At 37.5% G+C, this 26,112-nt stretch overlaps 1 protein-coding gene across 1 annotated transcript; it reads right to left on the reverse strand.

Annotated features, from left to right (window-relative positions):
• Positions 1-3,728: 3,728 nt before the first annotated feature.
• Positions 3,729-4,487, reverse strand: LOC307104045 (uncharacterized protein; the record flags this gene model as incomplete). The annotated part of the gene is made up of 1 exon (XM_079778714.1): positions 3,729-4,487. The coding sequence occupies one exon, from the start codon at positions 4,485-4,487 to the stop codon at positions 3,729-3,731; it is 759 nt and encodes a 252-aa protein (XP_079634840.1).
• Positions 4,488-26,112: the final 21,625 nt, after the last annotated feature.

Genomic DNA, 26,112 nt, shown 5'->3' on the forward strand with positions numbered 1-26,112 from the left:
CTCCCAACTGATCGCCTTCCTGCCTTCCTGATTGCCCCTAACCACTTCTGCCTGCCAACCTGATCACCCCCTAACCACTCAGCTGCCAGACTGATTGATGCCTAACTCCTCCCCTGCCAACCTGTTTGCCCCCAACTTCCCTCCTCTGTCGGCCTGGTGCCTCCCAACTGCCCTCTCCTGCAGGGTTGATTGCCTCGAACTGCCCTCCCTTGCAGGCCTGGTGCCTCCCAACTGCCCTCCCCTGCTAGCTATCTTGTGTCCACATGGGGGCAGGATCTTTGACCACATGGGGGCAGCTATATTGTGTCTTGCAGTGATGGTCAATCTGCATATTACTTTTTTATTAGATAGGATAGAGGCCTGGTGCATGGGTGGGGGCCAGCTGGTTTGTCCTGAAGGGAGCCCTGGATCAGGGTGGGGGTTCCCTTGGGCCTGAGCGAGGGGCCTGTGGTGGTTTGCAGGCCGGCCACGCCCCCTGGCAACCCAAGAGGAGGACTTGGTATCTGGAATTTATTTACCTTCTACAATTGAAATTTTGTAGCCTGGAGCAGAGCCAAGCCTCCTGCTCGCTCCGTGGACGGCAGCCATTTCTTTTGGGGTTTGTGTACCTTTTATAATTGAAACTTTGTAGCCTGGAGCGGAGGCCTAGGCCAGCCAGGGCTGCAGAAGCTTTGCTTCATCCGTCACCTGGGGCAACCCTTGCCTCCTAGGCTCTTTCCAGCTCAGTGGCTGCTGCCATTTCTGTTTGGATTTGTTTGCCTTCTACAATTGAAACTTTGTAGCCTTGAGTGGAGGCTTAGGCCTGCAATGGCAGGCGGAAAACTTGGCTTCCTTTGTTACCAGGGAAACCCAAACCTCCCTCCTGCTCTCTGTGGCTGTAGCCATCTTGGTTGGGTTTATTTGCATATTCGCTCCTGATTGGCTTGTGGGCGTGGCTTGTGGGTGTAGCAGAGTTAGGGTCAATTTGCATATTACTCTTTTATTAGGTAGGATTATTGTATTACTTCCCATATGAATAACTATAAACCTACTTTTGCCCCACCCTGTATGCTCCAGGGAACAGTGGTCAGTAAACTCTTTATCAGATGGTGGACTCTCAAGGTATAAACTAAAAATGTTTATCTTCCTTTTAGGCTGTGGAATCCTTAAAATCAGGGATGCATCTCTTTTCATTCTTCATACTTAAATGTATTTGTATTGCTTTATAGAGTGCTAATTAAAGGTACCTAATAGATGTATGTTGACTTTTTGCATAAGTGGCAGCACCTAGGAAAGGAAAAATGTGTTTTCTTTCTCTACTTATACTTCTGTGCCACCAACATCACACAAGAATCAGAATAAGATATTATCTGTTATCCTATATAATAAAGAGGTAATATGCAAATTGACCCTCACACCCTCGCACAAGATGGCTGCCCCATGTGGTCAAATATGTCCACCACAAGATGGCCCAGCAGAGGAGGGTAGTTGTGGGTGATCAGGCCAGCAGGGGAGGGCAGTTGGGGGTGACCAGGCCAGCAGGGGAGGGCAATTGGGGACAATCAGGCCAGCAGGGAAGCAGTTAGGTGTCGATCAGGCTGTCAGGGGAGTGGTTAGGGGGTGATCAGACAGTCAGGCAGGCGAGCAGTTGGGAGCCAGTAGTCCCAGATTGTGATAGGGATGTCCGAGGGGTCCCAGACTGGAGAGGGTGCAGGCTGGGCTGAGGGACAACCCCCAGTGCACAAATTTTGTGCACCGGGCCTCTAGTATTCAATGAAAAGCATTAAATGTTGTTCATTATATTCCACAAATGAGTGAGATCATGTGATACTTATCTTTCTCTAACTGGCTATGAACAAAAATAGATCCAGAGATAGAGAAGCATTGAACAAAGACCTTCACACTTCAGAGGGAAAGTGAGGGTGGGGGGGGGGGGGTAAGAGCTCAACCAAAGTACTTGCATGCATGCATATAAGCAGACAAAAGGGGGTGAGGGTATGTGCTTTGTGGGTGAGAGTGGTTGGGGAGAGGTCAATGGGGGAAAAAGGAGACATGGGTAATACTATATGTAATACTTTAAACAATAAAGATATTTTTTAAAAGTGTTAAATATTTACCCTGTTTTAAGTGCCCAAAATTTATGATAATGAAAAATAAGGTACAGCACCAGCCCTCTGGCAGTTTGTAATGTAATGTTATGCAACTACATCTCTACCTTTAATAAATCCATCATGAGTACATGTAACTCAGTTTTTGCATGAATAGTTTTGTATTTTTTTAAACAGCATTCAACTAGATTAGTGATTTTCAACTGGTGTGCTGCAAGAATTTTTAAAACATGCAATACTTGACTATTTAGTCAGGGAAACTGACCTCTTTTTTTCTTAACTTGTCAAATAAATGACAATAGCCAACACAACAATACTAGTAGCTGTCTGGTGTGAATGAATCAAAATTATGCCTACTTTTTGTCAGATTGACTGCCAGAGGCTAAAGCCAACAGCAGTTAGCATATTAATACAAAAAGAATCATTGGGAGGCCAATGGACTTTGATATTCAGCAGGGCTGAAAAATCTGCATAATATTGCCCTGCTGTGTGCTCAATGGCTCAAGGCAATTCCCTAACCTGATAATACTTTTACCGTTTACCAAACTTTACCTTTGATATGCCTGTATGCATTGCTAAAGGAAAAATGTGTATTCAATTAAATAAATAGTGGACCAGGCCAGAAGTTGGTTTGTCTCTTCAAGAAAGAGGCTCCCCCTGGCCCCCAATGCCTTCTAAATTCATATTCTTGTATAGCATTTTCATTTGTGTGTCAGCCCCCCCTTCAGATCCTGAACCCCGCCATGAAAGTCGTGGCAATTGGCAAAAAAATATATTCCTTGGTGTGCCCCTGAATTTTAGTAGTTTGTATATGCCATGAGATGAAAAAGATTGAAAATCGCTGAACTAGATCAATTATCAATATTAACAGTTCTGAAAACTCCATTTCTTCTACAATTTTCATTGAACATACACTGAGACACCCATTTCAAGCTCCAACACTCTTAGTTTGGAGACCTTTGTTCTCTTACTCCCTTTTCTCTCTTTACTACATGAGATAGAACATCCACCCTCCCAGGAAGGTAAAGGAGGGTGATAACTGAAGGAAAAATAAATAGAAAGTGAGGAAGCCTGTGAACTCGCATTGAAATGTTTTGTACTGCCACATAAATTTTTAAATTCTTATTATTTTATCAGCCTCCTCATTGAGATCATTGGAATAAGCATAGGGAGGCAGAAATGATATTCTTACACATCTTTTTTCACAATACTTATGTAAAACTTTATATTTACTACATGGTTCAGAATTCAAAGGGCAAGTTTTAAGGCAAATATTTTCTCTTTGCTGTTAATTTTTTAAAAATATTCACCCGTTGTCTCTGAATGTTAACACCACCACCAGTTGGTTCATTCAAGCATCACATTTCGTGCAGTACATACTTCACATTCTAAAGTAAAAATAACCACTAATAGAAGTGTAAAATTTTAAGTAAACATAGATATCTCTCTTTCTTTCTTTTTTTTTTTAAATTTTAAGTACTTTATTTCGTTTCTAAGATCAGGTACAGAGCAATGTACATTTCCAGGCTTTTGACTCAACCCCAATAACAGTCTATCACCTTCAAAAGTTTGCATTTGTTTTCTGGAATGCCCATGGTTTTCATGGCTCGCGGGTTACAACACGTCTCCTGCTCTATGTCCTTACTGGGCATCTCCCCAGCCAGCGTGGTTGCTCTCTTGCCCCTGAAGAATCCTGTTCCACAGCTCCAGCACCCTCGTCTCTTCCAGAAGGGCTCTTTCCTCCTCTTGCAGGGCATTGCTTTCTTCTCGGAGGGCCTTGTTCTCCTCGCGAAGGGCCAGCTCCACCTTCCACAGAGCCTGCTCCTCCATCTCCAGCGCATTCCCTTCCTTCCTCAGGGCCAGCTCCTCCAGCCGGATGGCTCGCTCCTGATGCTGCAGGCCCTTGATGTTCTCCTGCAGGGACCTGATTTCTTCTTGGAGAGCTTTCGCCTCGTTCCGGAAGGCGACCTCCTGTTCCCAGAGCGCCTTGGTCTGAGCTTTCAGGGCTTTGTTCTGTTGCCGATAAGACTTCGTTTCTGTGCTCAAGACGTTGATTTTCTCCCACGGTGTCTTCGGGGTCCTGAAAACCACGGTGTTCACCATCCAGAGGTCCTGGTTCACCTGCCTCAGGGTCTGATTCTTCTCCCGGACCGACTGGTTCTCCATCCGGAAGCCTTTGTTCTCTCTTCGGAGGGCTTTGTTCTCTGCCCAGAGGCACATGTTTTCTCTTCGGAGAGCGTTGTTCTCGCTCCGGGACACCTTATTGTCTCTCCGGAGATCTTTCTTCACCCTCTGAGATTCCCGTTGGAGCTTATTTTGATCTTGGATGCAAGAGAAAAACGTAGAGAACATGCGCAAGAGCTTTCCTCTATTAATCTGCTTGGATTCCGAAACAACCATGGTCTCTTTAGTGTTTTATCTGAGCAAACTGTACGAACTCCAAGTGTACTGGGTACAAGCTAAGGTGAACTAATGATATCTGCCACAAAAAAGGTCCTGAATTTGTTGAGAATTTGTTCATATACAATTGGCTGCTGTTTCGATTTGCACAAGTAGTACTACTAAACAAGGTTAGTTAGGCCCACTGCAGGAGAAAACGGGGATAACATGAAGAAAAGTCAATAAATGAACTCTTAGGCTGATATAACAAACTAAGTTTAGCTAAATTTCAACACATAAATGACACATTCATAATTCTAGATTACAGACCGAATATTGTTCATGGTTAATACACTCAATTGCATTTGGTGCCAAATTAAATTATGTCCTAAACTATTACCAAACTATTAATAGTCCACTAATATAATCATTACTTATAATTAACTTACCTGTATTGATGTGGAAAAATACCAGGCACTTAAAAAAACCTGTCTGGCTTGGTAAGAACCAGAAAACACTTTCTAAAGAGGTTATATACACTGTAGTTTCTTCTCCCCATATTTACTTAGACATTTATTAGTGCCAGCCATCCCTACTTACATTTCTGTGGCCTCTGAATTCCCTGCATGCTTGATTCCTTTTGTGCCAGAAAACAACCAAGGCAACATTCTATGACATCTATAGTGATGTCACGTAGTGCGGACACCAAGGAGGGCCACACAGGGTGCTTGGCTGTTTTTTTTAGTATGTGTTTTAGGGAAGAAAAAAAATTAATTTAATTTAATTTTTGGTTGTTGTTGGAACCCTGCCTTTTTGTTTGTTTGTCTGCATCCATTTTCTCTAACTATTGCTATGTGTAACCTGTTTCTAAGGCTTTAATGCTTTCTTTGGTCCCTCAGAAGGTATTTCCTTTGAAAGTCCTTTTAGTAGTTAAATAATTCCCTTCAGAGGCCATTATTGCCAAGAAAACCCCTCCCAAACAATACATTGCTATTTGTTATGTGAGGAGTTATTATGATGAGGAATATATGTCAGACACTGGAAATGTGGACAAGAAAGTAAATGGAGATTTTGAAATATTATTTCCTTCATGTTTTACATTCTGGCTACTTTGTGACCACTGGAGTCTCTTTTTTAAAAAAAATAATATTTGATGCTTTTCTCTATTATTAAATGAATATGTATTTAGTCATTGCTTGCATATAAATTATTAAATTTTATTTGAAATGCTGATTTTTGCTATAAGCTAAATAATTTCTAATTATTGTATCCTAGAAATTGACAAGTGGTAGTGAACATTGTACAGTCAAAGCTGAAAATATTTTAAATGACTTTAAGATTACTGCTGAATAATCAATGTTAGGTAAATTTGTATGTAAAGGAAATAGCACTGGCAATTTTTAATTTCAGTAATCTTATTTAAGATAAATTTTATAGTCTTCAACATATATCTACTGTTGGAATATAAAACAAAAGAATATTTATTTTTATAATTTTTAAGTGTAAACTTTTGGTGAGTTAAGTTATTTCATAATATATAGATGTCACAATGTTTTAATTATTTATATTTATCAATTTATCATTGACTTAAGGTATAAATTTAAAATTTGAATATATGATAACATATATAAGCCCAAACCACTCACACCTGAATAAAGATTAGGCAATTTATTCATGAAATCAGCTTTTTCTAAGCAGCTGTTTACATTATATTTACTTAACAACTTTGAAACATGTATTTTTCTCACACATTCATAAATCTTTATTAAACTTAGTAAAAATACTAAAAATCTTTATGACATGAAAGCTAATATAAAACTAAGAAGATCCATGTGAAACTGTTTGATTACTTTGTTTTTATCCTGATGTAAGTGAAATATCCATTTGATCATCTTCATTTATAATTGTATTGAGAAAGCTTTTCATGTGAATATGAACCACCTTTTCCTTTTTTTATTTTAGTTGTTGAAAATATTACAGATGTCCCCTTTCACCCCATTGAGCTCTTCCACCCCACCCCCCACCCCCAAATCCTCGCCCCAGGCCTTCACTTCACTATTTCTGTGTCATGGGTTAGGCATAGATGCATATAAATTCTTTGGTTAGTCTCTTCCATCCTCATTCCCCCCTTCTTTATACTAGTGTTTCTGTTGTTTTGATACTGCTACCATGGCAGCTAAAATTTCAGAAAGAGTTCCAAAAGACAAAGAACTCTGGGCATTCTGTATTGGAATGTTGTAATTCTTGAGGTTTAAGGGCTAACTAAGAAGAAAAAGAAAATTTGTTGCCATTGATCTATTGAATCCATAATTTAAACCTTTCCCTCAAAGAAACTATGGGCCTACATGGCTTCATTATAGAATTGTTTTAAATATTCAAGAAATAAATAATGTTAATATTTCCATGAATTATTTCAGATGGTAGGGAAAAAAAATGAAGAATTTATTTTGAAACCACATCACCATAGAAACCTCACAAGAAAGGGAAACTATATTGTAAAGTGTCTCTTAAACACAGGTGCAAAAATCCTAAACAAAAAATTAGCACAATGAGTTCAGCAATGCACAAAATAAATAATATATAATCTCAAAACTGTATTTAATCATGAATGCAAGATTGAGTTAACATTGAGAAATCATTGAGTTAACATTGAGTTAAAATTAAGGTAATTTACTTTCATAAACAGAACAAAAGAGAAAAATTTCATCTCTTGCCATGAGAAAAGTAATTTCAGTAGATTCAGAGAATGCATTTGATAGCACAAAAAGCATTCTCTAAAACAAAAATCACTTTCATGATTAAAAACCAAAACTAAATCAACAATATCATTACCACAAATGTCCCCTTAGTGCACTAGGAACAGAAAAGAACTTTTTTAATTCAATTATGAGTATCTAAAAAAAAAAAACAACAACACACCTGCAGAAACATAGCAGATGAAGAAATATTAATAGTTCACAAATATATAAGAATGTCCACTATCATCACTTACATTCTTCACTGTCCTAGACTTTCTTACTGCTGCAAGCAAAGACATAAAATATGTAAGGATTGGGGGCAAAATAAGGCTCTCAATAACATTGCAAATATTTGTAATACAATATTGTTATTATAATAAGCTAGTAAAACTATAGTAAACTATTAAAACAAGATTTAGCAAGCTTATTGGATATCAGATCAATCTAAAATCAGCTTTATTTACATATATTCAACTAACAAACAATTGAAAAATAAATTTTATAAATATTTATTATTTATGTTGGTGGCAAAAGCAAAACACCTAGAAAAAAATCTATGCAAGACCTCTATACAGAAAAGTATAAACATTACTGAGGGGGATTATAGAGATATAAATAACAGGAAGAATAGAACTTGTTTAAGATTGGAATATGTGATATTTGAAATATGTTAAAATTTATCAAAGTGGATTTATATGTTCAGTGGGTTTCCTGGAAAAATAATCCCAGCAATTTGTGTAGGCCTGCATGTGTAAATTGAAAAGCTGATTCTAATATTACTAGTGAAATGCCAGGAATAGTTTTGACAATCTTGAAAAGAAGATCAACTCTTTTTTTTTTTTTTTTCACTTTAACCACAGGACCACCATATTTGATTTTATTTAGTAACACTGAGCAAGTTTTAACTCAAATACGTGCGATGCTTGATAAATTATATCATTTACATCTCTCTTAACTGCACCAGAAATAAGTACCTTAAAAACAAAAGAAAATCAACTTTTTAAATATCTATAGCCAATCAAACTGTAGTGTTAACTTAAGGATAAATATGTAAACCAATGGATCAGAACAGGAAGTTCAGAACAAATACACATATTCATGAACATTTGCTCCTTGGAACAAAACTGATGAATCTCACAAATAATAAAGAAAAATGAAATGAGCAATACGTGTGATACTATTTCATTTCAATAAAATACAAAATCAAGTAATGATATATACTCATAAATCTGAGTAGAGATCACTTTGGAGAGGTAGAGATGTGCTGATGATGGGACGGTGATTGTGCCCAATTTTTAGTTCTAAGTGGGAATTTTTTAAGTTTGTTTATTTTTTGATAATTCATAGAGCCACCCACATAATTTGTACATTTTTACGCATGCATGATTTACTAAAAAAAAAATGTAAAAAGACAACAGGTGGAAGTGTTATTGTGTGAATTGACATACCTTTGTGTGTGTTGGGTTTTTTTTTTAATCCTCACCTGAAGATATTTTTCCATTGATTTTTAGAGAGAATGAAAGAGAGAGGGAGAAGGAGAGAGAAATATCGATGTGAGAGAAACACATTGATCGGTTGCCTCCTGCATGTGCCCCAATCAGGGCCCAGGCTGGGGAGCAGCCTGCAACCTAGATTGCCTAGGTATGTGTCCTTGACCAGAATAGAACCCTGGACCTTTTGGTCCGCAGGTCGATGTTCTGTCCACTGAGCCAAACTGGCTAGGGCTCTTTGTGTTTATTTTTATAGTAGACTGCCACTTAAGAACAGTCCTGTCTTGAGCAAGGTAACTTTTTTCCATCTCCATTTCATGAACAGTATAATGAGGAATACCTGATCTTTCTTATGATGTAAAATACATGTAAATAACTTAGAAGTTTGTCTGGCACATAAGTGTGAATCACTACCACCACCATCATCACCACCACTTTTTTTTTTTAATTTGCTTACAGTGAAAACAATTTGTAGAATATCTTTACTTCTGTGTCAAATGCTACTGGCATTATTGCTCCAGGATTATAAAATTTACTGTTTCAAGATTTTCATTATTGACAAATACATTATTTCAGATCTTTTCAAGTAAATCATAATTTTTTAAAATATATTTTTATTGATTTCAGAGAGGAAGGGAGAGGGAGAGAGAGATAGAAACATCAATGATGAAAGAGAATCATTGATTGGCTGCCTCCTGCACGGCCCCTACTGGGGATAGAACCCGCAACTCCTGGCATGTGCCCTTGACTGGAATCGAACTTGGGACCCTTTGGTCCGCAGGCTGACGCTCTATCCACTGAGCAAAACCAGCTAGGGCTAAATCATAAATTTTAAGACTGTCTCTCCTTTGGTGTCATTTAAACAAATTAAGTTGAAGAGAGGCAAAAAAAAATAAAAAATAACTCTTTGGCTATTTATTAATTAGTAATATTAGAAGGTGCAGATTCAATTAAAAGAAAATAAATGTCATGTTTAATAACAATATAACTCTAGAGAGGAAAGTTTCCAAGTTTTCTAAATTTTTTATAAATATTCATTTATCAATTTGGAAATTAATCATCTGGTTTCAGGCTTTTAATTTATTTTAATGTGTTGACTATTATTATGTTCATACAGTAATGTAATAATAGTGTTCATATAATTGCAGATTGTCCTGTAGAGAGAATATAGTAAAGATTCAAAATCATGGCCTTAGGAAATTTCCTATAACTGGTCAGGAAACCCAGCACTATTTTATAGCTAACATGATTTGTTTTCTGTGCTTTTTTTCATTGAAGGCTTTGCACATATCGATTGAATAAAAATATTTTATGAATGGGTAAAAAATGTGGTCTTTACAAAATCATCATTCTAGAATTAAAATGTCTTGACATTTGAACTAGTGCAGTCTGGCCCTGGCCTGGCCAATTTTCAGTTTTATGACCTTAACCTCTCATCTGAGAGGGAGCTGCTGCTGCTCTACAAGTCAGCCTAAGTGGCTCTTCTCTAACGTAAAGTCAGGCCTTCTGACGATGAGCAGCCTCAGGAATATCAGTACCAGAGACTTTTGGAGAGAGGATGGAGAAGTTGTAAAAGATGAAATAGTTCTTACATTTTAAATATGTTCCAAAAGTTATTTGAGTTCTAGAGATTAGGGAAAATACCACAAGGAAAATAAGACAAGTAAGAATCAAGCATGATGAATGTAGAATTATTAAGATGTTTTGAGGAACCAAGTAGCATTATTATTGTCTGAATTGTGCCCCCTCCAAAAACTTACATTGTGTAGTGCCAACCCCCAGTATTTCAGAATGTGAATGGAATGTATTTGGAGATAAGGTCTATAAATAGGTGATTACATTCACATGAGGTCATTAGTGTGGGTCCTAATGCAGTATGACTGCTGTCCTTAAAGGTGAGATTTGGACGCAGATAGGTACAGAGAGAAGACCTTCTGAAGTCAGAGGGAAAAGATCACCATCTCCAAGCCTCAGAAGATATGAATCCTACTGACACCCTGATGCTGAACTTCTGCCCTCCAGAACTTTGAGAAAATACAGGTGTCCCCCCAAATATGTATACACACTTTGAATAACTATCAATTTCAGTGGGTTAAATCTGAAAAGAAAGAAATATCAACTGAGCTATCCGCTGTTAAAGTGTGTATACATTTTTGGGGGACACCCTGTTTGTTTCCAATGTTTAAGCCACCTAGTCTCTGGTACATTTGTTTGTTTTTTTATGGCAGTCCTAGCAAACTAATAAAAGCATCATTCTTCTCTGCTTAAGTAATAAAAAATTCACCTGTGAATTTAGATTTCATGGAAGAAATCGACCATCAATAGGTTGATTTTCACACTCCTACATTACCATTTTGCACAACCTTATAATTTCTATTTTCCCTTTGAGTCCCTGATTTCCGACACCCAGTTCTATATTTAGTTTGTGCTCTGGCTAGCATTAGTACTCCCTTGTGTGTATTTTTTTAAATATATATTTTATTGACTTCAGAGAGGAAGGGAGAGGGAGAGATAGAAACATCAATGATGTGAGAGAATCATTGATTGGCTGCCTCCTGCATGCCCCCTACTGGGGATTGAGCCAGCAACCCGGGCATGTACCCTTGACCGGAATCACGCCTGGGACTCTTCAGTCCACAGGCCTACGCTGCTTTATCCACTAAGCCAAACCGGCTAGGGCGTGTGTTAGTATTTTTGATCATGCACCACAGTGGCTGTTTCTTTGCTGCCTCTTATGTTTCTTTCTTATATGAAGGAACCAACTTGAGGTCCTAGAAAACTCATGTTTCCTTCTTAACTGGGAATATTAAAAAGATTTGGGGCCGTTGATCTAGCCCTGCACATACAGCCTTGGCGCTAACAATTTAAAACTAGAACTCCCCTAGTTCTGTGAAGTACACACAGAATTCAGCTGCCACATGATTTAAAAACAGCAAATATTTTGTAAATCAGTTTATAAAGGAACTTTCAAGATGTGAAGTGCTTCTTTTGCCAAAACGTGAACATTTGTTTCATCTATGCTTACTTAGGAAAAGCTGAAGGTGTGAAGTAAGCAATGAAATCAGGCATGCTGAAGACATGTGTGCCAGCTCAAGGTATGGTTGTTAGCTTGCAGGATCACAAGTCATCAGTCCTTGCAGAGAGTAGCCTGAGGTCTTGGTGCCTTTTGCTTACTAACCCCGCAAAGCCGACCTCAAAGTTTCAGACCTCAGTGATGAAGTTCTGCTGGCTGTTAAGACTCAGGTAGTCTTACAGAATCCTGCAGCACTACAGTGGTTTCTGGGGAGCTTTTTCTGAGGTCCCCACAACTTTGCCAAGCCTAGAGGTTTCCGCACTTCTTCTGAACATCTTTCCTAAGGTGTTATCTTGGCTCAAGTCCCTGCAGTCACCACAGAACCAGTTGGCACACCGTACCTAGATTTCAGGAATAAAAAGCCAAATGTTCAACTATAAAAATATTACCTGCAATTTTATTTTATTTTTTGTTAATCCTCACTGAGGATATTTTTCCATTGCTTTTTTAGAGAGTGAAAGGGAGGAGGAGAAACAGAGAGAAACATCAATGCGAGAGAAACACATTGACCGGTTGACTCCCACTCGTGTCCTGACCAGGGCCGGGATTGAACCTGCAACCTAGGTGCATGCCCTTGTCTGGAATCAAACCTGGGACACTTCAGTTCCCAGGCCAACACTCTATCCACTGAGCAAAACAGGCTAGGGCAGTATCTCCCAGTTTTAAAATACCTTGCCTACAAACTAAAATCCAAGGCCCAATGTGTACATCCAGTGCATGGGTAACCTTAATTGCTTCCTTAAATTACTTTCTTGTTTTATGTTTTAGAATATCTAAAGAGTATAAGTTACGCTCTTTGAAATTAACTGCTCAAAACTTCAAATGCCCTAGGGAGGGACAGGAGCTTGTAAAACAAACTTTACAGAGATCATTTAATAGTACTTTCTGTGGGTAAGAAGAGTAGAGATTACCCATACCTTTTTGAGATGAATCACTCTAACCTACCCAAAGCAAAATGAGTAAAGTGATATAGAGAGGTCAGAAAGTACAGTCATTGAGAAGCTTCTAATGGAAGTGAAAAAGCATTTCCCTTTCTCTCTCACAAGAAGTAGCAAGTGAATAGAGACCTACCATGGGAATATCTCTTGATGGAAGGACATGAAGAACAGGTATGAGAGCCTCCAGTTCTATAAGAGTTCAGGTTTAAAGGTAAGTAATGCTACCCTAAGAAGCTTAAGGAAATGGCCAGAAAAGCAAGGAACTTGGAAATAAGACTTAAAGTTGCCAGATCAGGCAACAACAGCCTTTCATTTTCTTATATCTGTTTGAAAAGGTCAACATTTAAAACAAAAACAAGACAAAACATGGAGATCAATTATGATATGTTCCAATTTAAATATCACTTTCAAGCCTAAAATTCCATTTATTACCTTTTAAAAAATAATAATCAAAACCAAAAACACCTGCATAATTTTAACTTACATTCAAAGAACATTTCCTAAAGTTACAAAAACAAAATGCAATCACCGTAGTGGTTTGTTTGAGTGGAGCGACTAATTACTTTATAGAAAATTACCTTTCTTCCTTAAAACAGCATGAGGCTGCCAAATCTACTCCTGTTGTAGTGAGGAGCCTCATGCTTTTTGGCTTCTGGGCTCCATCTGCGTTTGTCTGCATCTGCTTTCATCCTCCTCAAACTCCCCTTAAAAGGAGCACAGAGAATCTGCAATTCATGTCAGGGCACCCAGCCAGATTAGAAGCTGCCAAATAGCAACATCAGGTTTTGTGAGAAACATTAAGTTACTTAAGCCTTCTCTCTAGCACAGCAATGATGTTGCATGAAAGGTTATGCAGTTTGAGTCTCTATTTCCACCCTGCTGGGCAAAGATGATTTGGAAGTGAAAATGTGAGGTTCTGATGTGATTTGCACATTTCATGGTGACCTAACCTTTTCAACTGCATTCTCATTGTGTTTGGTTATCATGTTAGTGATTTTTTTTTTTTTGTAGTTGTCACGCTACAGCATGGAGAGTGGAATGTGAATAATGTCACATATTACATTTTTAAAGTGTTATGCGGTTCTCCTCATATCTTCAGTCATTCAGTATACTTTGTAGCAAAAGCGATATGTGTGTTTTCACTTTGGCTATTTTCTTCCCAAGAAATTATTGTGGTCTGATTCATGAAAAAGACATTTAAATTTCAAAAATGAAAACAATAAGAAACTTCAATGGCCAGAAATTGAATGAGATATTTGACTCATTTTTTCAGTATTAACTTTTCTCATCAATAATTGTAATAATAGTATATCTTTATAGGTTTACTTTGAGATGTAAACAAATTATTATATGAAAAAAATTTTAAAGATGTATTACTAGAGGTGAATGAAATTAACTGCAATTATTATATTAATGCATATTTTGAATTCCAAGTAAAATTTAGGTATTGTTATAACATTGGCAGAAATATTTTAAATCTTTATAATATTTTGTGGTTTGAAAATCTGCTTTCACATACATCGATTCATTTGATTCTTATGGAAACTTAATAAAGATAATAATATAAAATTAGAATATTAAATATAAATATCTACTTATTTATAATAGTTAAAGCAAAATATTTTTATGACTTATTCAGAGTCATGTAGAAGTGGACTACTCAACCTTTTCTAGGTTGTTTGGCTGATCTAATAATTAAATTGACATAAAACAGATTAATAGGAGAGAAAAACAAATTTGATTTTATATTTACAGGAGCCTCCTGAAAAAAACTTGAGACAAAGAAGTGACCAAAGCAGACAAATGGTATACTTTTAAGACAAAAAAAAAACAAGACAAAACAATAAATTTTGAAGACTAGATAACACATATAAGCCTAACCAATGGGCGCGAGACACTGGAGTGGGGAGGAAGGTGTGGGTATGTGCTGGGGGGTAGGGGAGGCCAGAGGGAGGTCAATGGGGGGGAAAAAGAAGTCATATTTACTACTATTTGTAATACTTTAAACAATAAAATAAAATTTAAAAACAAAGAAGTTTGGGATTAGGGCAATAAACTAGTGAGGAAATAACAAGATTTGTCTATCCAATCTTTTTGTCCATAATTCCTTATTTCTAGTGATAAGAGTCCCTTTATCTTCCTGGTACAGGGAGGGTACCTTTCACATGGGAGATTCATTTTCTGTTTTCAGGGCGACAAAGAAGGGACATGGTGTTTTGTGTTTTTTTTTTCCCTTTACTTTCATCATTTTATTTTTTAAATAAATTTATTCTTTAATGAAATTACGTAGGTTTCAAGTGTACAACACTATAATATATCATCTCTATATTGCATTGTGTGTTTACCACCCAGAGTTGAATTTTCTTCTGTCACCATACATTGGACCCTCTTTGCCCTTCAATACCCAACCATCACCATTCCCTTCTGGTAACCACCATACTGTTGTCTGTGTCTATGAGTTTTTGTTTATTTGTTTGTCTTGGTTGTTCTTTTTGTTATAGCATAATCAAACTTCCCCATCACTTGTGGGAGCAAGGTGGCAGTTCTTGCAATATATTTAGAAAAATAATTTTCTAAGATTCACATGAGAGGATGTGATGTGGAAAAAGGCTTTATTTGTATGAAGTTACATTTCTCAGCTTTCACAGCATTCTGCCCCTTAAGCCAGTCCTGGAGAAGGTATAGCTCGTGGTCCAATAGAGCCAAAAGCAAGACCAGTGCATCCAAGCTAATTAAAGTGCATTCGTCTATAGGGGTCTCCCGCATGGTGTGAGTCATGTGGGTGCAGGGGAATGCAATCCCCTAAAACCGGAGTTCCAAGAGGGCCCTACACATGTGGAGAGAGAGAAAAACAAAACAAAACAAAAAAACAAGAGCACATGCGTTGTGGAATCCCTTGTCACATCCCGCGTGTTTCAGAGATCCCATTCAGGTCCGGTTTCTAGAGAAGGCCGCAATCAAAATGAAAAGAGACTGGGAAAGAATTAATTTGGGAAAATGGGGGGCCAGGCGGGAGCCCACCTCTAGTGGGAGGACTACTCCCTGCTCTGGCCTTTGCCATCCCTTTCATTGGGGTTCTGAGATACATCCATATCCTTTAGGCAGGAAATTCCAACAATAGACAATCAGCAAAAATTTACATATGATTAACAGGTGAGAGTTGCTTTAACTACCAATGTCTCAACTAAACAATGAGTGACTAGCTCTGACCATTCAGAGCGATTTAAGGTTGACCAGAGCATTCCGGATTCCCTTTTCACATTTAAGTTCCAATGTCTCAACTAAACTATGAGTGAACGGCTCTGACCATTCAGAGTGATTAAAGTTGACCAACCTTCCGGATTCCCTTTTCACAGTTAACTACAAAGTGTCAACGTTCGGTTTCCGGCAATGCTTCTTTGTTTAGAAGTTTAAATGTTCAAGTTTTGTGCACTTGCAGTGGCCACTCCCATCCTGGCCACGGACTTGTTTACAGGTGTGATTGATGGGAAAGCATCTTCCCACAGCACTCAGACATTACTGGCCAGGCATCTAAATTCCCTTTGTTCAGTCCATTCCCCCGTCAGTCAGGGGGGATCAGATTTGGAGAATGTTAAATGCAGCTTTTTGACAAAGCTGTATAAATGCCATGCCTATATCTAGTCTTCCCTTTCCTTCTTTCCTGTGATATAATAACTAGGTTATTACAATGGCATAAATTTGTTGTTTTCAGTTTTATACCCACATCTGAGTGATATCGTATGGCTGTTGACTTTTTACATTTGACATTTTGCTTAGCATAATATTCGCAAGATTCATCTGTGTTGTTGCAAATGCTGGTATTTCATCTTTCCTTATGGCTGAGTAGTATTCCATTCTATATTCACGGTGGCCAAGACATGGAAACAATTAAAGTGTCCTTCAATTGATGATTGGATAAAGAAGATGTGGTACTTATACTGAGTGTTCTTATTATACAGACTGTTCATTTTTTTTAGTATTTTTATTGATTTCAGAGAGGACGAAAGAGGGAGAGAGAGAGATAGAAACATCAATGATGAGAGATAATCATTGATTGGCTGCCTCCTGCACGCCCCCCCACCGGGGATCGAACCCGCAACCCAGGCGTGTACCCATGACCAGAATCGAACCTGCAGTCCACATGCCGATGCTCTATCCACCGAGCCAAACCAGCTAGAGCATACAGGCTGTTTTAAAAGTAACTTTAATTCAAAATAATTAATATGACAAAATGGCATATCTTGGTGTGGCATATTCTGCTCCCATTCAGTCACTTGGTTCCTATGAAAAGGCAGAACTTGAGGATTTTGGATACAAATCTGTGACTGTTCTATGCTGTGTATCTTCACAGATCAAAGGGATATGAGAATCTTAGAATTCTTGGGGAAATTTTTTCTCCCTATACTGAGTGAAGCATGCTTTTTCCTTCTTGGCTCATAGGTATAATTAGTTGATAACTCCAAAAATCATTATATATTTGTGTGTACACATGATTTTAAAGATGCCCCAGGAAAGAGGGACTGATACAGAGTTTGAGATGGAATAAAATCAGAGGATAGATATGCCAACATGCTGTAAAACAAGTGGCTTAGGGAAAATAAATAAATAAATAAGCACAATAATAATACAAAAGATGATTTTATCCATGAGTTTAAATAATAAATTAATACTAGAGAAATATTAATGAGGAGGTTTAGAAGCTTTATCATTCAGGGTATCTTTTAGGTCCTTAGTTATTTAAGTGTGAATGTGTCTGTTTCCTTTTTCTTTACACACACTCACAAACACAGTATTCATGCCTCATTTGCTTACCTTTTAAAGAAATTTCCTGAATAATTACAGAAAGTATCACTATGGAAAACTTTCATAATTCATTCAACTTTATTTAAAATACGTTATCAAGAAAGAGATCATAAACTATTTCTAACAAGTCAAATTATCAATATTAATGTATCTCATTATTTTATTAGCCATAGACAACACATGTATACTTCACAGGATTAGAAGATCTGAGGTTATAGAATGGGTCTCTCAAAGTCTCACTCAAAAGGCAGAAGAAACATAAAGGATTTTGAGATAAAATATTACAGAGACTTCTCCATATTGTTTCTAAATCATTTCTATCCCACAAATTCATATGATGAAAGAGGCAGAAACATAGGTTTATTATTCTATCTTGTCCAGGTCCCTTGTCGCCACTGATATTTCCTAATGGGCCACTGCACCAATTGTTTCTGCATTCTGCTTTTACAGAATGGGATTTTCATATTTACATTTCAATGAAGCTGCAGCCTAAAAGCAAGATGCACAAAATGACTATTATTCTAAAGCAATTGTTAGGGTAATTTAAATAATAAAGGAAATTAATTATGTAAATGTCCAGCTATTCTCACCATTTAGCCTTGATGAGTTCCAGCAGAGAACAGGAAAAGTTGTGCATCTTTTCTTCTTTCCCTCAATACCTTCTGAGAATAATATTCACGTGCTCTAAACTGCTCAATAAAAATGACACACTTTTAAAAATAAGTATGCTGGCACACATACTGTATAGAAAGGAGCCTAACATACTTACAGAAACAGCATTGATATTTAGGGTTGAAGGAATGAAGGTATAATTTTAACAATAGTAGGATAGTTTATATCACATAGTAAAACTAAGAAAGTGCCTTTTTATAGCACCTTCCATAGCTGGAAGGGAATTTAGAGATAATTGAATCCTACATCTTCACTTTAGGTAGACATGCTGATGTGGAGAATAGACTAAGCTTCACGCCTAAGGCCATATCACTGGTTAGCAACAGAGCCAAGATATTTGACAGGGAGACCAGAGTCCTTTTTTGTATGTAATAGCTGACTTTATACTGAGTGATAAAACTGTTTTATTTCTTCTTAAATAGTGAAAATTCTAGGAGCTGTTATTTTGTGATTTAAGGAGAAATTTTTTTTCTGATTCCTGATTTTACATGAGCCTAAAGAAGAAAATCCTTCCCTGATTTGCCTAGACCAGTGATGGCGAACCTATGACACGCGTGTCAGCACTGACACGCGTAGCCATTTCTGATGACACGCGGCCGCTGAGGCGGCCACATGCCGAGGATGAAACATTTGCTGCTCCTGAGGATGAAACATTTGTGAAATAATGTTTTTTCCTCAAAGTGACACACTACCCGAGTTATGCTCAGTTTTTTGGTGAAGTTTGACACACCAAGCTCAATAGTTTGCCCATCACTGGCCTAGACAATCCATGAATACATTTCTCTATGTACTCTATGGTCCTTAAGTCACAAAGTACTTGCTTGTGATTGTAAGATTCCTGTAAAAATCCTTAGCTATGATTTATACATTCTTGAATTTGTCTGAGGGGGAGTAGAGAAGATACAGAGGTAGTACTTTTAAGCAGACCTTCACTTGAGAATGATAGCTAGAGGAGATAAGTGAGGAGGAGAATGGGAGGCAGTTTATTTTTCTTTATGAGATGAGAAAACTTATTTCAGGAGCTCATATTCATTTAATAAACATTCACTGAACTTAGATCAAAAGCACATATGATATTTTTAAAGTAAATCAGAAGTGATCCCTGCATTTAACTTATGAGCAATGAATTGAGGGTATCAGGTAAAACATGAAGCACACGGTGAACTGAGAGCACTCTGAATAAACACTTAAAGAAAACATGGGACAAAATTAGTGCTGAGCAGATATTCTCAGGCACTAAATTGGGAGGCAATAAACCCTGTAATAATAATGTTTATAGGATAATATAAGGAAAAGGGGTATTTGTGGTAGGGATTGAATAAATTGGTAGGAATTTAACTAATATAATTCGACAGAATGAGCATGAAGGAAGCAGTACAAAGAAAATCAGGAAGGCAGAAAAAATAGTGGGCCCTTCAATAAGCAAGATTAAATATACTTCTGAAATGGTCTGTTCCTTTACATTGATAATAAACTTATGTAAGGAATTTAAGTACGTCAACCTGTCAACCATTACCTGAGATGAATAATAATTTGGCCCAGATACTTTTGTCTGTTTTTTTTTTTTTCATTTTCTCTGTAAATTGCCTTCATTTCAGAATTGTACTCTCTTGATAAAATAGACCTAACTACATAATAATGGTCTTTTATATGTACACTAGAGGCCTGGTGCACGAAATTCGTGCATGGGGTCGGGGGTGGTCCCGCAGCCCAGCCTGCACCCTCTCCAATTTGAGACCCCTCGGGGGATGTCCAACTGGCAGTTTAGGCCCAATCCCACAGAGATCGGGCCTAAACCAACAGCCGGACATTCCTCTCACAATCTGGGACTGCGGAATCCTAACCGCTCACCTGCCTGCTGGCCTGATGGCCGTAACTGCTCTCCCTTGCTGGCCTGATCCCCCTAATTTCTCTCCCCTGCCAGCCTGATCCCTAACTGCTCTCCCCTGCTGGCCTGATCATCCCTAAGCACCTCTGCCTCAGCCTGCCACCATGGCTTTGTCTGGAAGGACGTCCGGAAGGTCATCTGGAAGATGTCTGGTCTAATTAGCATAATACCCTTTTATTAGTATAGATGGTTTTTGCTTTCCTTTGTCGTGTGTCTTGTTCTTATCATATGTATGTTACTGATATTTGCATTATTTATATACCTGATACCATTATAATTAGCTAGTTATTAATAATAGGAAAGGAGAAAAAGGAGGCCAGACATTATAGCCATACCCTTTGGGCAGCTTCACCAGGAAGCTGCAACTTCACACTCCCCAGGAACACTGGCCCATTCCCTGCAGATCACTGGGGGAAGGAGTCCAACAAAGAGAAGGTAGATGCATGCCCAAGGAAGTTGGAGTGACATAGGAAAGGTACTTGCCTGTCAGTCAAACTTTGGAACAGGGACAATTGGGCCGAATGGGCATGGCTACTGCAAGCCTATGAAAATTTGGGAACACATAATCTTCTAAACCAGTGGTTCTCAACCTTTCTAACGCCGCGACCCTTTAATACAGTTCCTCATGTTGTGGTGACCCCCAACCATAAAATTATTTTCGTTGCTACTTCATAACTGTAATTTTGCTACTGTTATGAATCGTAGTGTAAATAGCTGTGTTTTCCAATGGTCTTAGGCTGCTGTTTTTTGGTAAAATAGTATTGACTTCCTTTACTTATAAGTCTGCTATCATTCAGTAGGCTGTCATAAAGCAAACATGGAAATTTACAGGTCATGCTTAGTCCCTAAAGATGTTTGTAGAAGTGGGGGTCCTCATTCCCACCTGTTGCTCGTGGGAGTGGAACAAAGTTCATATCAATAAATTCTCTGAATGCAATAGCTGTGTTTTCCGATGGTCTTAGGCTCTACAGCAGCCTAAGACCATCGGAAAACACAGATATTTACATTACGATTCATAACAGTAGCAAAATTACAGTTATGAAGTAGCAACGAAAATAATTTTATGGTTGGGGGTCACCACAACATGAGGAACTGTATTAAAGGGTTGCAGCATTAGAAAGGTTGAGAACCACTGTAATTCTCTCTCATGGGGCTCTCTCATTCATGCTTCCTTGCATTTGCCCATCTTTCCTCCATAGCCCTGAGGCCCTGCAGACTCCACATGCAATGGAGTGATGGACTGCAGTGGGGAACACATGTAAGCTAGCCTGATGCTGGATTGGACACTGCTCCAATATGGCAGGGAAACTTTGGACACTGGCTCATTTTAGTCCTATTTAAACCATAACTACAGTTCTTTGATAGGGGACTGAAGAAGAGGGGGCCTTGGAAACTCAGGTTTATAATTCCATAGTAATAAAAATCACTTGTTCTCCCAGAAAATTATTTTTCTTGGGATATCTCAAGAATTTCACTCCCACGAGCAACAGGTGGGAATGAGGACCCCCACTTCTACAAACATCTTTAGGGACTAAGCATGACCTGTAAATTTCCATGTTTGTTTATGACAGCCTACTGAATGATAGCAGACTTATAAGTAAAGAAAATCAATACTATTTTACCAAAAAACAGAGTGCCTCAAATAGAACAACAGTTTTGAAAAATTGAAAGAAAAAAAAAATCAAAGCCCCACCCTAACAAACAACAGATTTTGCTGTTTCTGCCAAATATTGCTCTGTCTCTGAGCCCCATTTCAGAAAAGGGGTGGAAAGTAATCAACAAAATGTAATTTTTTTACAAAGTTCATATCAATAAACTCTCTGAATGCAATTTAAATGCTTGGATATTGATTTAAATTATTAATATAGTTTAAAAAAATGTCTTGAATTCAAGTTATATGTGACCATATCATTTGACAATGAAATTGTTGACAAAGACTTTGTTTTATTCAAACAACTGTACAATATTTTTGTAGTGACCAAATGGTGTTTCTTGAGTATTTTAAGAGAGTTTTGTTTTTGTTTATTTTGCATTGAAATGTCCCTTTCATAAAATAAATCTTCACATGCCCTACTTACACCTGCCTATCCTATATAATAAAAGTGTAGTATGCAAATTGTCCTCTTGACTAGGAGTTGTCTGGGAGTTCGACCAGGGGGCGGGACCCGCCAGTGGGAGGGAGGGAGGCCCTGGCGGCAGGCGGCCTGGGGAAGGGAGGGAATACCCGGCCTCTACCCTTATAAATGTATACAAATTACATGTTGCATATAGATATAGGTATAGGTGTAGGTGATATATCAAGTGATATAGGTGTAGGTATAGATAGCCTGACCAACTACAGGAAATTTCCTGAGGCCATGATTTAGAATCTTTACTATATCTGCTTTACCAGACAATCTGCAATTATAGGAACAATGTTATTACATTACTATATGAACATGGCAATAAACATATTAAGTAAGTTAAAAGCCTGAATGAAACCAGATAATTCATCTCCAAATTGATAAACAGATATTTATAAAAAATTTAGAAAGCTTGAGAACTTTCCTTTCTTAAATGTTGTTGCTATTAAACAAGACATTTGTTTTCCTTTCATTGAGTCTGCATCTTCTAATATTACTAATTAATAAACAACCAAGGAGTTACTTTCTTTGCCTCTCTTCTACTTAATTTGTTTAAATGACACAAAGGCAAGACTGCCTTAAAATTTATGATTTATCTGAAAAGGTCTGAAAAAATGTATTTGCCAATAATGAAAATCTTGAAACCATAAGTGCTGTGAAGCAATGTACTAGAGCAGCAATGCCAGTGACATTTGAAGAAGATGTAAAGATGAGCTATAAATTCTTTTTAAACAGTGTTCTGTTCTGATTCAAAGGAAGCGAGTTATCTTCTCCTTCATTTAAACACAAAACAAAGTTTAAGAGATTGTATAGGTATATTTATTTCCCAGCAAATCTCCAGAAGTCCTCCAGCATAACTTAATAAATTTCCTAGGACATAGTAGCAACAAACAAGGTTAGCAGGGACCAGGACTCTAACAAATATGGCCACCAAAATCCATGGCTCTTTAAAAGAGATCTAGCATATAAAAATAGCGTTTAGAATAGTTTAGAATATGCTTCTACCATGGACATCTGAGAGCTACAAGGAGCAGCCACTGTGAGCTGAGTACGAGGTGCTGCTACCATGATGGGAATAAAAATTTAGTGATTATGCATTTGGCCACCACAAGGAATCATTATTAAGAGCCACAATGCGGAAAAAGCGCTGTGCACATGGACTACCCTTGGGATCAGAGACTTCAATTTGCATATTGCTTAGAGAGCACTGCAGCTCTGGCAATAAGGAAAGAATAATTCCTGAAAGAAATGGCCCACATTGTTTTATTTTAATTTCTATGACTCTCAACTTTATTATTATTTTTACTTTATTTTATTCTATTTACAGATAATAAAAACTATTCTGAGAAAAGCAAGAGCAAAACAAAACAAAACACCCCTCCCCCCAAAAAAAAACCCTTTTTCTTCAGAAGCTTGATGTTTTGGAGTCTTATATACTCTCCCAGTGTTAAAACAACTGAGCCAGAGACCTTGAGGATGGAATTCTTGATGGACCACATTGTCCAATAAAACAAGATTTCCCAAATTCTGATGCATTGATAGGAATATTTTCAAGCTTTTATGCAATAAAAGTATAGGTATCAGAGGTTTTTTTGTTTAAATGTTTGTTTGTTTTAATTACATGGAAAATACATTCTTTATCATTACAATCTATTCTAGGGAAGACTTTTCCTTTTGATTATAAAGGAATAACCTGTAGCAGACTAATCCTTCCACTAAGAACAGCTGTAGAGGTTAGATAAAATTAATTTTTACAAAAAGCTGCTTGAAAGTATTACAGAACAAACAAAACCGCCAGAATTAAGGAAATCTGAGTTTTAATTTCCCTATTAAGAGAATCACACTAATAGTTACTACTTTATAGAAGGTGATGATGATGATGACGATGATAGCTGATATTTATACAATGCATACTATATGTCAGGTATTGGAAGATGTGCATTTCTTTCTTTTTTAACAGTACCATGTCATCACTATTATTGTAACCTCGATTTTACAAATGAAAACATATCTAACAAGTGTCAGATTCTGGATGTGAAAATAATTTTCTCTGGCTCCAGGGATTTTGAGTTCAATCACTCTTCCATGGAGCCTATCTGCACATCAGAAGTAAAACGGATCTGGGTCCCAGAATCTCCACAACCAGCCTGTGCCACCTGATGTCCGTGGCTCCCGCTGTTCCCTCTGTTTGTCCCTTTCCCACCGTCCCACCTGAAATGCTCTTTACCCATTGGTGTTCAAGGCCTTTGACTTTTCATTTAAGTTTCTATGTAAATATCACCTTCTTAAAATGTTCTTTCCTGGCCTCACAGTCTAAATAGCACTTTTATTGATTCTCCTTCCTTACCTTGCTTTCTTTGTTTACATGACACCAGCCATTACTCATTTTAATTTTCATTATTTAAAAACATGCAAGTGAGCATGAAATATATGATGCGACTCACGCACACACTGTAAGCTCTATAGGTCAGAGGGGCTTCCCCACCTAAAACAGTTCCTGATTTATAGAATGTATTCACAATATTTGTTTATCATATTAAACTAATAGTACCTATTGTCAGAAATCCAGAAATAGCAAAATTAAAACCACCAGATCAGTATAATAGATTTTAGTAAGAGTTTATTGTGCATATAAGAACAGTTTGCAAACTGGGAGCTTTCAAATTCAAAACTGATATGAGGCTCAGAGGCATGACATTCATTACAGGATGGCTTATAAAGTGAAAACGAGGAAACTGTTTAACCTTTGCAGTGACTGGTTATTACATTGGGGATTTCCAGATGGCAGTGGATTGGTTAAAAGTGATTATCTTATCCCATTTTTAGGAAGATAATCTAAGTTAAGTTTCATTTATGTTCGTTAAATAAGCTATATTTAGTTTTGCTATGTGGATTAAATGTTTTTGTCTGCTCAGAGAATTTTCAAGTCTGGTCTCTATTTTGTATGCAATTTTAACACTACTTTTATTATTTAAGTTCTTACAAGTTGCATTAGTGATATATAAAACATAGAATAAATTAATGGAAACGCTATAAAGTATAATGGCTGTATTAGTTAAGGTTCTCCAGAGAACACAACCAATAGAAAATATATATCCATGAGGAGATTTATTATAGGGATTTGATCATGTGGTTATGACCACCAAGAAATCTCGTGATTGGCTACCTTCACACTGGAAAACGAGGAAAGCCTGTGGTGTAATTTGATAGAAGTCCCAAGGCCCAAGAACCAGAAGAGCCTATGGCTAAAGGCAGGAGAACATGCATATCCCAGCTCAAACACAGAGAACAAATTCTCCCTTCCTCTGCTTTGTTTGTTTGTTCTATTAGGGCACTTAAGGAATGGGTTAGATGATGCTCCCTGCTTTGGTGAGGGCGATCTTTACTGAACCAAATGCTAATTCAGACCTAGCTGGTTTGGCTCAGTGGGTAGAGCATCAGCCTGCAGACCAAAGAATCCGGGGTTCAATTTCGGTAAAGGGCACCTAACTTGGTTGCAGACTCCTACCTGCAAGGACCCTGGTCCGGGCTTTTGTAGGAGGCAACCAATCACATCCATGTTTCTCTCTGTCTTTCCCTCTCTCTTCCACTCTCCCTAAAAACCAGTGGAAAAATTTTCTCAGGTGAGGTTTAACAACGACAACAAAATGCTAATCCAAATGCTAAACTTTTCCAGGAACACTCTCACACACGCTAAATAATGTTTTACTAGGTATCTGTTCATCTTCTTAGTGAGGGTGACACATAAAATTACCATCACAATAGTAATAAGCCATAAATAGTGTGAAAAATATCATAATTCAATTTCTAAAAATGAGTAGAGGAATCTTAAATGTTAAAATAGTCTCAATGTTTGAGGGTTATAAGTTGTATAATTGTTTCTTTTTTCCTTATTTATTTGATCCCAGATAAAATAGCTAA

The sequence above is a fragment of the Cnephaeus nilssonii genome (assembly GCF_951640355.1).
Source record: "Cnephaeus nilssonii genome assembly, chromosome: 8".
Classification (NCBI taxonomy): domain Eukaryota; kingdom Metazoa; phylum Chordata; class Mammalia; order Chiroptera; family Vespertilionidae; genus Cnephaeus; species Cnephaeus nilssonii.